We start from the raw sequence: 14,101 nt of genomic DNA, 5'->3' as shown, positions 1-14,101 counted from the left end.
AATTTATGCAGTCGTAATTAAAAATTTTGATGCCGTATTTTAGTAGGACGTTTATTCATGATTATGTAATAAATAATTCATGATTATGTAATAAATAATGAAAAGTGCTAGGGGACCAATAATTTTTGTGTTTTATAACTATCAATTGGCCATTAATAGTATTTTTAATAGTGTAAGATTACATCCAATGGTAAAAAATCACTCACTTTTTTTATGGTTAAATACTGACCATAAAACACAAAAATTACTAGCCCCTAAACTTTCTCATAAAGAATTTTTCAGATTTAGGAGAGAGGAATTGCTTTGTAAAAAATAGCAGAATTGAATTACTAGTAATAAATGCTTAGCACGAAAAAGAACAACCTTTTATTAGAGTTTTCTTTGATAGAGACTGACTAATCAATTAATAATATATTTGCGGTGATCGAACAAATTCATCCAAAGGGATCTCTGAATCAATGAATAATATATTTGCGGTGATCAAACAAACTCATCCAAAGGGATCTGTGAATCCTGTATTTAAAAATTGTTACTATTACCATGAGGAATATACATCATAGATGAGCAAGGTAATTGTGCAACTTAAACCAAACAACCAACCAATGTATAGATTGATCAAAGTGATATTAGTATTAGAGAAAAATTCAAGGGTGAACAATTTTTAAGTTGTATTAGCCATCACTTTAAACCAATAGTGCAACACATTTAATCAAATAGTCTAATACTTTTAAATATTATAAAATATTATTGACTAAAAACAATAAATATTGTGCTCATTCTTAACTATCGATGTTAAACAAATTAAACAAATAACATCAAATTAAACAAATTATTCTATTCTGATAGGGAACAGATTGTTGTTACTCTCACTCTTTTTTGAACCTCCTTAAACTAGGTCAATTTGGTGGCATTCGGATATGATTGATCTATGCATAGAATTATGGGGTGGCGTTTTTTTTTTAATTTTAAAACCATGAATAATTATGGAAGTTAAACTAATAAAAGATAGTTTTGATTGACAATTTCCACTCTCCCTCTACATACTAATCTAAGATTCATAGTTATGAATCCAACTTGCTTACCTCTAAAATGGACTGAAATAAACAGTGATTTGCTTCATTGGGTTTTCCACTTCCTTGCCACCAGCATGCATAACGAACTCTGCTGGAGTAAGGAAGTTACCATGGCAAACACACACAATGCAAGCTTGGCGATTCCTGTACTTGTATAGAAACCCTTCTACTCTTCTCCCGTTAGGGCCGTCTCCTGTCGTCGTCACACTCGGTATCTGCCTAAGGATCTCCATCACATCCCCTTTCAGGCTGCAGTAGTTCCCTAGCTTGAATCTCTTGTCTGGAATCTTCTCCTTTGAATCTGTGTTTATTTTTTTCTTGGAAGTCAGACAATCATTTTTCTTCGTGGTTGATGCATTGGTGTCGAGGTCAAGGCCTTCCGCCTCCTTTGCATCGGTGGTTGTTGTTTTCTTGTAAGCCAAGGAATTGTTTTGCTCTGTGGTTGATGCTTGGGTGTTGAGGTCGATGAGGTCAACCGCCTTTGCATTGATGTTTGTTGTTTTGTTGGAAGCCATCGAATCATTTGTTTTTGTGGTTGATGCATTGTTGTTGAGGTTGGGTCCTTTAGCTGAGCTTGATTGTGCCTTATGTGCATCTGCACAAATCAGTAAACAGGATTATGTGACACAACAGTTAACAAATCAACAAGTTATAATGTTAAGTCATGGATCTTAACATAAGAGAGATTCTTTCTTTCTTAACAAGGAGTTAACTTTCATTCTCCATAGCCTATGCTTTGATTAGCACATTCAAACCAATGAAATGTTCTGTTTCTATCCCTTAGGACTTTCAACTCTAACATGTTTTTGCAAGCATAGATCTACCTATATATATAATGTAGTTTCCACATTTGCATGAAAGTAGCACATATTGGAGACCGAAACAAAAACACAATTTCTATGTAACACTTGACAACAACCAAAACAGAACAACAAAAATGTTAGTATGTTAGCATGTTACCCTGCATATGGTTTGAATTGCCGGAAGGGTTTAAAAGTGACTTGACTTGAAAGAAGTTGGCACCATTGACAGCCACAGCAATCCTCCTAAGCCTTTCATGCAGCATTCTCTTGCCATTGCCATCCTCAGCCTCTGATGGCAAAGAGCTTGATCTGTTCAGACATGGCAGAAATGTGATGCTTCCATCATTCATCACTGATAATGACCTCTTCAGCTTCCTCCTCCTCTCTTCTTCTTTCTCATCACCACAAGGTGACAGCTTCAATGTCAGGTCTATTTTGTTGCTGCACTTCATCTGTTCCTCACCATAAACTGTCTGAAATAATCAAAGTTTTCTTAATTAGTTTTGTTGCATTGCATGATGAGAAAAATTCAACATTTTCTTTTTTTTCAGCATTACCTCCATTGAACTCAAAGGGGAAGAAATAAAGAAAGAAAAGTCCTTCAATAGAAGACACCTAGAGTTCTCTCTGAAGAGGAAGAAAATAACAACAACAATAATTAGAATAATGATAACAATTAATCAAAAAATAAACAAAGGACATGCATTATGCAGAAACAAGTTAGGCAGAAAATCAGAATTTGAAATGATGGTAACCTTAAAATAGCTCCAAACTCTACCTAACAAGGAGAATAGAGCAATGATGATTACACAAAATGAGATAAACATTAAAAAAGAAACTAACTACACCAAAAAAGCTTAAATCTTTGTCAACAAAAGTCACACCCCCAAATGGGAATTGTGAGTTAAAAAACAAAAAACAATGGGACAGGGTACCTAACAGGATTACTGATAATAATAACAAGAAGAGAGAACAAAAACAAAAACCAAAACCAAAACAAAAACATAAGAATTGAGAAATGAGGAAAACTCACTCACACAGTGGGAATGTCACAACAAAAAGTAAGTGTGTGGGGGCTGCAAATTTGATATGGAAGAGAAGAAGAAGAAGAAGAAAAAGAAGAGTGAATAACACATTGATGACGATGTTGTTGGGGGTGTGTCGTGTTTTTATGAGGAGTTACACGTGGCACTGAGAGGAGAGAGCGTGAGTTTCACCTCATCTTAAGTTTGAACACTTTGATCTCTCTTCTCTTCTCTTATGTGCGGGTTTTTCTGAGAATTGAGGTCTTCAAGAAGTGGCAGAAGCACCCAGGACACTTGTTCATCCTTGTCTATGTGTAATTCTTAAGAGGGTCCAGGGGTAATATGGTCAAATCGTCTGTTAAGGTTCATCCTTCTTTTCTTTCTGCATGCCACTCCCAACACCTACCGTGTCATGCACATTTTTTTAAATAAAATATTCTCTTCAACATAATTGTCCGTTAATAGGATGAGTTTGAGTTTTAATAAAAAACAAAAAAAACAAAAACAAATGATGTTTGTGTTTTTTAATATTCTTAAATTTTTTAACAATTATTTTTAATCCTACTCAAGACCGTATTAATCAAGATAATAAATTCCAATAAGCCTTTCATGTCTTACTGGTTAATTTATCAAAGCGTGTCAGATTATGAATATATTAATTAAAATAAGAGAATGATAATAGCTTTTATGACCATATTCCATGCACACACAAAATTATATACTAAATTAGTTATTAAAAATATATTAAAATATAAAATATATATTAAAAATATATGAAATAATATATTTAATTCTGAAGCACGGACAATTTTACAGTTACATAATCATATTCGTTCTTTTGATAATCATTCACGCGATTAATATAAAATATGAAGAGTGTTAGAGGTAAGCAGATTTTGTAATTTGTAACTATCAGTTAGTCATTGTTAATATTTTTAATGGTGTGAGATTATATTTAATAGTATAAAATTATTTATTTTTTTTTTACTAATTAAATACAATTTTAATAAAAATACTACCTCCTCAACTTTTTCATAAAATATAATTATTTTAACTAATATGACTTTACGTAATTAAATACATATATAAAATTATTTTACTCTAATAATATATCAAAATTATAATATTTTATAGTTTTTATTAGGTGAATTTTCTCTTGTTAGCACCTTTTTAAATTAATTTATTATATTCTAGTTTATTTTTGTTTAATCCAACCTTTATAAATATTCAATAACTTTCTCAAATTAATGGTTGAATTATTTCTTCTTTGAGATACAACCTGAACACATTCCTAAAGCAATAATATTAAATGTAAATTAAAATTAGTTATTAAAATTAATTATTAATATAAAATATATATTAAAATATAAATTATATATATTTATATATAATATATAATAATTAATTTTAATACCTAATTTTAATATGTAAATAACATTTTATTATTCAAATTATTCTTATAAGATGTGACCAATATTTTTTTAAAACAAAAATATTATATACGCATAAAAAATTAGCTAATAAATTATTATTGTATATTTTTTTGGTGACTAAATTATTATTATATATTAGTATATAAATATATATTATTTAATTTATTTATATTATATATTTTATATTAAAAATTAATTTAATAATTAATTTTTTGTCTACATGTAATATAATAATTTCTAAAATTGTTTTCAAAACAAATTTCGCGAAATAACTATTTCGGCTTGATTTTATATAAATAAATATTAAAAAAATATTAATTCCAAATATACTCACGGTATCAATTTATTCTACAAATATGCAGAGCCAATTTTTGAGAGGCGCCTGCAAAATGATATTGCACTACAAATTATGGGTGGTGACAATGAAATGAAACTAACACTGATAGGTATCAGCATTTTGCGGCTGGTATCCAGGAAATGACGCATTCTAAGCATCGCAAGCATGAATTGGGGCACCTCAAGAACATCGCAAGCGAAATAGTTCATTATGCATGTGGGACTAAAATAATTACAGTTTATAAATAAATTGGTAAAACACTATCTTAATTTTTATATTCGAATTAAATTTTAATTTTGTGTTTAATATTTAAAAATTTTATTTTTGTCTCAAATATTTTATATAATATTTTTTATTTTTAATCAATATTAAAAAATTTAAAACTTTTTAAGTTTTTATTATTATAAATTTTTTGTATTTTATGTACTCTTTATTTTTGAGATTTTTGATATTTTTGTACTATTAGTATTCATATTTTTAGTAAAAATATTATATATACATCAATAATTAAATACTAAATTAATTGTTATACAATTATATATAAATATTCTTTAACTTATTTTAAAGTCTAAATCATACTTTTAACTTAATTTTTTATTTTAAATACTTATATAAATGATACTATTTCTACTCATTATCACTATTTTTTATAAGGTAGAAAATTTCTAAATTTAAAATGGATATAAAGTAAAAAATTATATATATTTTTACTTATGAATATAAAAAGGTACACTTTCTTTTTTATTTATTATTTCATCAAATTGCATTGAGTGTCCATCATATACATCTTTATATTTTATATATAATATTTTTACTTTATATCAATTTTAAATTTATAAATTTTCTACTCTATAAAAAAATAGTGATAATAAGTAGAAATAATATCATTTATATAAGTATTTAAAATAAAAAATTAAGTTCAAATTATAATTTAGACTTTAAAATAAGTTAAATAATATTTATATATAATTGCATACCGATTAATTTAGTATTTAATTATTGATGTATATATAATATTTTTACTAAAAATATGAGTACTAATAGTACAAGAATATCAAAAATCTCTAAAATAAGTACACAAAATATAAAAAATTTATAATAATAAAAACTCAAAATTTTAAATTTTTTAATATCGATTAAAAATAAAAAATAAAATATAAAATATTTGAGACAAAAATAAAATTTTAAATATTAAACACAAAATTAAAATTGAATTCGAATGTAAAAATTAAGATAGTGCTTTACCAACTTATTTATTAACTGTATTATCAAAGTCTAAACTTAATTTCTCTAATTATTTTAGTCCCACGTGCACAATGGGCCATTTTATTAGCGCTGACCTTGAGGTGCTTCAATTCGTGCTCGCCATGCTTGAAATATGTCATTTCCTGGATATCAGCCGCAAAATACTGATGGCTGCTGGTGTCAGTTCCATTTCGTTGTCATCATCTATGATTTGTAGTATAATATCATTTCGCAAGTGCCTCCCAAAAATTGACATATTTGTGAAATAAATTGATGCTGTGCATATATCTGAAATTAAGATTTTTTGAATATTTATTTATATAAAAAAGCCTGATATCTACTATCTAGTATCTACCACTTTCCAACTACTTGATATACAAACAGATTTAACCAATTGGTCCACTAATCCGAACCGACCAGAAAAATGTGGTTTGATTCGAATCAAGCTGGAATGATTGCTTTTTATGTTTAAACATATTAATTAGAGATTCCATAAAACCTTTTTTTTCTCTCCCAATATCGATCATCAAGTAACCCATTCATACAAGGGTATTGAACATAATTGTCATACATAATTTATATCAATTTTAAATTTATAAATTTTCTATTCTATAAAAAAATAGTGATAATAAGTAGAAATAATATTATTTATATAAGTATTTAAAATAAAAAATTAAGTTAAAATTATAATTTAGACTTTAAAATAAGTTAAATAATATTTATATATAATTGCATACTGATTAATTTAGTATTTAATTATTGATGTATATATAATATGTTTACTAAAAATATGAGTACTAATAGTACAAGAATATCAAAAATCTCTAAAATAAGTACACAAAATATAAAAAATTTATAATAATAAAAACTCAAAATTTTAAATTTTTTTAATATCGATTAAAAATAAAAAATAAAATATAAAATATTTGAGACAAAAATAAAATTTTAAATATTAAACACAAAATTAAAATTGAATTCGAATGTAAAAATTAAGATAGTGCTTTACCAACTTATTTATTAACTGTATTATCAAAGTCTAAACTTAATTTCTCTAATTATTTTAGTCCCACGTGCACAATGGGCCATTTTATTAGCGCTGACCTTGAGGTGCTTCAATTCGTGCTCGCCATGCTTGAAATATGTCATTTCCTGGATATCAGCCGCAAAATACTGATGGCTGCTGGTGTCAGTTCCATTTCGTTGTCATCATCTATGATTTGTAGTATAATATCATTTCGCAAGTGCCTCCCAAAAATTGACATATTTGTGAAATAAATTGATGCTGTGCATATATCTGAAATTAAGATTTTTTGAATATTTATTTATATAAAAAAGCCTGATATCTACTATCTAGTATCTACCACTTTCCAACTACTTGATATACAAACAGATTTAACCAATTGGTCCACTAATCCGAACCGACCAGAAAAATGTGGTTTGATTCGAATCAAGCTGGAATGATTGCTTTTTATGTTTAAACATATTAATTAGAGATTCCATAAAACCTTTTTTTTCTCTCCCAATATCGATCATCAAGTAACCCATTCATACAAGGGTATTGAACATAATTGTCATACATAATTTATATCAATTTTAAATTTATAAATTTTCTATTCTATAAAAAAATAGTGATAATAAGTAGAAATAATATTATTTATATAAGTATTTAAAATAAAAAATTAAGTTAAAATTATAATTTAGACTTTAAAATAAGTTAAATAATATTTATATATAATTGCATACTGATTAATTTAGTATTTAATTATTGATGTATATATAATATGTTTACTAAAAATATGAGTACTAATAGTACAAGAATATCAAAAATCTCTAAAATAAGTACACAAAATATCAAAAATTTATAATAATAAAAACTCAAAATTTTAAATTTTTTTAATATCGATTAAAAATAAAAAATAAAATATAAAATATTTGAGACAAAAATAAAATTTTAAATATTAAACACAAAATTAAAATTGAATTCGAATGTAAAAATTAAGATAGTGCTTTACCAACTTATTTATTAACTGTATTATCAAAGTCTAAACTTAATTTCTTTAATTATTTTAGTCCCACATGCACAATGGGCCATTTTGTTAGCGCTGACTTTGAGGTGCTTCAATTCGTGCTCGCCATGCTTGAAATATGTCATTTCCTGGATGTCAGCCGCAAAATACTGATGGCTGCTGGTGTCAGCTCCATTTCGTTGTCATCATCTATGATTTGTAGTATAATATCATTTCGCAAGCGCCTCCCAAAAATTGACATATTTGTGAAATAAATTGATGCTGTGCATATATCTGAAATTAAGATTTTTTGAATATTTATTTATATAAAAAAACTTGATATCTACTATCTAGTATCTACCACTTTCCGACTACTTGATATACAAACAGATTTAACTAATTGGTCCACTAATCCGAATCGACCAGAAAAAATGTGGTTTGGTTCGAATCGAGCTGGAAGGATTGTTTGTTATGTTTAAACATATTAATTAGAGGGTTCCATAAAACCTTTTTTTTTTCCTCTCCTAATATCGATTATCAAGTAACCCATTCATACAAGGGTATTGAACATAATTGTCATACACCCCAGATTGGATTCTGATCAATAAAAAAGGTTTACGATACTTTTTTCAACAATATGCTATTACAACCTTAAACTTGTTCATGACAAAATGTCAAATGTTTCTAGTGTCACGATAGATAGTTAGGTTAGGATTTAATTTGTTGTATTATATGCATAAAAAACTTACAAAATCATATATTACTATTTCAATATACATTTGCTCTCACTTGTTTATCAAAATACAAAATTTTCCCCTTCACTAAGAAGATATAATCAGTGTAATAAGAATATAATCGGGAATATAATAACAAACTTTGCATAAAAAATGAGAAATTTAGAATGAATGATAATAACAAATATTGTGAGACAGAAAATTAGACAAAAATTTATTTATTTTTTTGTCTAACACTCCTCCTTCCTATAAAATTAATTGTCACTGAATCTTTATTTTTTTGATATTGCGAATATGGTAGTCATAGTCCCTAACCTTATACCTGCGACAGTGCTAGAAAGGACACGTGGCAATGTCAAATGCAACGCATTTATTAGAGAGAGACATCAAAACTGGTGGAATATTTCACCAACTTGCCATGTACTAAATCAATGATAGTGAATTTAAGTTAAAAAATTTGTCAATAAGTATTTTAAATATTTTCTTTCAGAAAATGAATAAAAGAAATTTAAATTTTTAAAAATTAATATTTATAATATTTTAAAATTTTAAAATTAATATTTATTTTATATTTTTTATAAATTCCTTGCCATAAAAGTATCATTCCACTCTTTTCTCACCTTTCACCCCAATCCCACTAGGCATTAGGAAAGTTGACCCACAGACCTACACCTTGGGACGCGTTTTGCATGTTCAATGTACATAAGTGTTTGGATTAAAATTTATAAATAGAAATTTGTATAATTTTAATTAAAAATAAGTTGGTGATAATGTAATTTATATTTAATAATTATTATATTAAAAAATTATAATAAATTAAATGTTGTTTGAATTATATTATTTAAAATTATTTATGAATAAAAAATTATTGAAAAAAATATAAATTTAAATAATTATTTTAAATTATTTTATTATTTTATTTTAAATATTTAAATAAATTTTAATATTTTCAATATTTTTTAATATTCTTTTAGTTATAGTTGTTTATTATTTATGATTCTAAAATTATTTTTGTGCTAATTTTTTAATTTAATTTAGTCTTTTAAATGGGATTAATAGAATTAGAATACAAAGTAAAAAAATTATATTCAAAAAGAATAATAAAAAAATTATATAAACAAAAAATAATAAAAATTTTATGAAAATAATAATATACATGAGAGAATATTAAAAAATATTATAAAAAATAAAATAAAATTTATCATACAAACAAAGAAGTCTAGAATTGACACTTTTTTATTTTTGATATTAGGAGACATAAGGTGTATAACAGGGTTATGGGAGTGTAGGGTATTTCACTCAAATGTGACGGCTATGATCGAAAAATCGGACGGTCCAATTTAAAATCAATAATCAAACGGTTCAATTTAAGGTTGGGTAGATACACAAATCGGACCATTCGATTTGTGCTCCACCACCCAAGCGTCAAGCATGCAAGCTATGGTCCCTCTTGCTTGTATATATCCGAAACTGAATACATCATTCCCCACCTTCACTTTCGTTCAACCTTAATACTCCAACTTTCCACCTTCACTTTCATTCATTCTTTTCCATTGTTGAATCCAAATCGGACCTTCAAAGAAAAAAAATTAGACCACTGCCTAACAATGTCAAGAAGAAGGAGAGTAAAAGATGTTAATTATTCGAAACTCCACATTGTTAATTATTTTGATCATTCTAATTATGTAAATTTTTGTTTTTAAATATTTTGATTTAATTAAAATAATAGTTATAATATTAGAAATTAGTAGTTTATTATAGTAAAAATATTAGAGATTAGTGTAATAGTAATAATCTTTAATCATTTTGATTTAACTAAAATAATAGTAATAATGTTAGATTAATTGTTTATTATGTTGATAATATTAGAAAATAACGTAGTAATAATTTTTAAATATTTTAATTTAATTAAAATAATAGTGATAATCTTACAGATTAATAGTAAAATAATTCTAGTAATATTATTAGTTAGAGATTAGTGTAATAACAATTTTTTTTCAAGATTATGGATGCATGATAATAAATTAATTATTATTATTATTAATAGATTGTGGTAATAATTCTTATTAAGATTATACACGTGTGGTAGTGAATTAATTATTATAAGAATATAGTAATAAGTTTTATTATGATTAAACGTGTGATAATAAATAAATTAATTAGTGTTAATTGTTTGTAATAAATAATTTTATTGTAGTAATAATTTTTATTAAGATCTAGGTACGATAATAAAATAATTATTATGAGTATAATGTAAAAGATATATAAAATAGAATAGAATAAATACTTACTTAATTGATGTATTATTATTATTAGTGCTATATAAATATAAAATAAGAAATAAGAGTTGTTATGATAAAATAATATTATTTTAAACATTAAAATAGGTCATTTTAATGCATCTAAAAATAATTATTTATATTTAAGATTTATTGATAACAATTAGATTGTAAAAAATATAGATGTGAATTTTTTGTAAAATAAAGTTAGTGTATTTTGAGTAGTTAATAATATAGTTGTTAACATGATTATGTTTTACTGGTTATGTGATAATGAAAATGTGACTCTGATAAATTTAACTTGTTAATTAAATAAGGTTATATTTGTTAAATGTAGTCTATGGCTATGTTTTGTAGGGTTCACGGATGTTGCAATGTGACTACTACATACCGTCAGATCGGTACAATCAGATTGTAGATGGACATTTATGGGAGACAGGCTTTTATCACGTTTCTCATATTGAAATTGTCCAATATCAGTCGGTATTGATTAATACTCTGATCGAGAGATGGCGCCCTAAGACTCATACATTATATTTACCGGTTGGTGAGTGTGCGGTGACGTTGGAGGACGTGGCGATTATTTTTGGTCTTCCGACGAATGGTTTGCCAGTTACAGGACCGACACTCAACAGTTATGAGGCGTTAGAGGCTGAATGCTTGGATCAGTTTGGTATTGCACATAGGAAGACAATGTGTAGTGAAAGTTTCATCAAGTTGACATGGTTTCGAGCACTGAAAGATCATTTAGTGTTGGCTGACGATTTTTAGATCCAGAGGTATGTGAAGTGCCACATAATGTTATTATTTGGTACCGTTATATTTGGGGATACGTCTGGAGCAAGGGTGCACTGAAAGTTTCTGCCATTACTCCATAACTTTGCTGTGATCATACAGTTTAGTTGGGGATCGGCATGCCTGGCACATCTTTATAGAGTGTTGTGTAGGACAACTCGAGTCGACTTAAGGAGATTATTGATCCGCTGACACTTTTGCTTACCTGGGCTTGGATTCGGCTACCATTCCTTGCGCCGACTGTACTTCCGCAATCACTGCTTTCACCTTTATAGATGGGTCAACTTCTACCAATGGCTTTATTGCTTTTGCAATTGTGTTCGAATCTAGCTTCGAATGATCTTGAGAAATAGTAGCCCTAGTGCAGGTGTGATTGCCATTGTACCTCCTTATCTCCCAGCAGTATTTTTTGGACATTTTGCTCACCCTGATCAGCCAATCACAGCATGCGCCATACTGAGTACATTTAGCATAGAATGTCGTCGGTTCTGACTCATGCACCCGGTAATCTACACCTCTACGAATGGTATAATCTTTCATCACCTTAATTACTGCCTCCCTAGAACTGAATTCTATTCCCACGCTAAATTCACCATCCGTCATAACAGGAAGCTCTGCTGCAATCACGTCACAAATTTTATAATTCCATAAATAATTGTTAAATATGTGTCGCATTAATAAAATCTATGATCCGTAAATCAAGAATAAATCATACCAAAGTTAATAAGTTTATCAACTAGGTCATTAAAAACGATATTTAATAAACTAATAATCACACAACAATGAAAAATACTAAATTTCTCAACATACATGTTTTCTTGATAATTAAACATTAAACAATTACTAATTATATGCTATATTTTGTCTATTTATCGTTGTTTTAAATATTTGTCCTAAACTCAAAACCTATGCACAAATCATAGTTTAACAAATCTTAATTTAAAATGATGACATACTTGCATTTACATGTTGAGGAAACTCCGGTGCATGCATGGCTTCCAAATCCAATGACCGCATGAAAGTCGGCTCCTCAAACGCCTGTTGGTTTGCTAGTGCATTTGCCACATCCACCACATCTGCCACCATAGCATCATCAGCATGATCTTCGTCTACACCCCGATAAATGACCTCGTAGTTACTTTCAAACTCTTCTTCACTATCACTGTTGTAATCTTCCAATTCAATATCTCGGTCTGCTGCAGATTGCTCGAACTCAATATACAGTTCGATGAACGATATTCGGGACCGACTTTCAAGATACACTGAAAACATTTCTTGCATGCTTGCTTCATTGGTTACGTATTTCGTTTGAAATTGAACGAACCCACCAAATACAGATACAGGATATCTGTACAGAATACATGACACTCCCCTACGTATTTGAGAATCCATCTTCTCCCAAATCACATCTTTTAATTCTTCAAATGACAGTATGAATGGAATCACAATATCTAATGGATTTTCACACACAAATTTCACTCCTTCAGATGTTTGTAATAAAATTTGGCTATGATAATACACTTTTAATCTTACTCTATCATCCATGATGGAATAGAGAAGAAGAGAAAGATAGCTTCGAACTTCAGAAAACTCAACATTGTGTGAGAAGAAGAAGACGAAGAAGTTGGTAGCTCGATTTTGGTTTGGGTATTTATGAAGGTCAAATCGTACCGTCCGACCGCTTGCTCCAATTTCAAATTTTTTTAAACACTTAATCGAACCATCTGTTTAGTGGTTGGCCGCCAAAAAAATTTTGATTGTTAAAAATCGTTGGGTCCAATTTTTTGGGCCATCAAAAATTTCTCACCTGCAACCTTGAAATTGGTGGATCCGATTTCTTTGACCCAAAATTTTTTTATCTCCGTTCATAAAATCTCTCGATCCGATTTCTTTATAAACAGAATCACTATCTGGCACAAATCAGACGGTCCAATTTATGTTCTCTCTCACCTGCATGAAATCGGACCGTCTGATTTCTTCCCAACACCTTAACACTGTTACAACAGTGTAAAACTCTTCTAATAAGAGAAAAAATAATTAAACAAAAAATTTAAATTTTTAAAATAAACTAAATATGTGTTTAACACCACCATTTGGAACTTTTTAATGTTCTAAATTACTAGCTTATGATTTATGGTCGTGTTTTGGTAAGGCTGATTTTTTTTATATTGGAATAAATTATGTGATGGGTCCTAATATTTTAGGGTATGTAAGTTTTACTTTGATATAGGATATTTTTTATTTTTTAAAAGACACAAATCGTCATTTATGTTTTATGTTTAAAAATATTTTTTAAATTCATTGAATACAAAATAGCGGCGCCGTTTCCTTTTAAAAATAAGAAAATTTTTTTTAACAAAACGATAAGACT

At 27.7% G+C, this 14,101-nt stretch overlaps 1 protein-coding gene across 6 annotated transcripts; it reads right to left on the bottom strand.

Moving 5' to 3' along the window:
• Positions 1 to 306: 306 nt before the first annotated feature.
• Positions 307 to 3,185, bottom strand: LOC112716274 (uncharacterized). 6 transcript variants are annotated; one of them, XM_072205273.1, is made up of 5 exons: positions 3,094 to 3,113; positions 2,434 to 2,503; positions 2,034 to 2,349; positions 1,083 to 1,668; positions 307 to 513 (listed from the first exon to the last, which is right to left on the bottom strand). In XM_072205273.1, the coding sequence occupies exons 1-4, from the start codon at positions 3,096 to 3,098 to the stop codon at positions 1,085 to 1,087; spliced, it is 975 nt and encodes a 324-aa protein (XP_072061374.1). In that variant the 5' UTR covers positions 3,099 to 3,113; the 3' UTR covers positions 307 to 513; positions 1,083 to 1,084. The 6 variants fall into 6 exon arrangements, with proteins under 6 accessions (XP_072061374.1, XP_025623931.1, XP_025623930.1 ...); XM_025768146.3 differs by lacking the exon at positions 307 to 513 and having other exon boundaries at positions 997 to 1,668; positions 2,910 to 3,185; XM_025768145.3 differs by lacking the exon at positions 307 to 513 and having other exon boundaries at positions 997 to 1,668; positions 2,914 to 3,174.
• Positions 3,186 to 14,101: the final 10,916 nt, after the last annotated feature.

Source organism: Arachis hypogaea, chromosome 10 (genome assembly GCF_003086295.3).
Source record: "Arachis hypogaea cultivar Tifrunner chromosome 10, arahy.Tifrunner.gnm2.J5K5, whole genome shotgun sequence".
NCBI classification, from domain to species: Eukaryota; Viridiplantae; Streptophyta; class Magnoliopsida; order Fabales; family Fabaceae; genus Arachis; species Arachis hypogaea.
Note: the sequence above shows the minus strand (reverse complement) of the source record. Positions and strands in the feature narration are given on the sequence as shown.

What these genes read in the sequence shown, in the direction of transcription:
- LOC112716274 (XM_072205273.1), bottom strand. An exon ending in CCCCTTTGAGTTCAATGGAG is followed by an intron (nt 2,350 to 2,433) that starts GTAATGCTGAAA and finishes TGATTATTTCAG; the next exon opens with ACAGTTTATGGTGAGGAACA. An exon ending in CAATTCAAACCATATGCAGG is followed by an intron (nt 1,669 to 2,033) that starts GTAACATGCTAA and finishes TGATTTGTGCAG; the next exon opens with ATGCACATAAGGCACAATCA.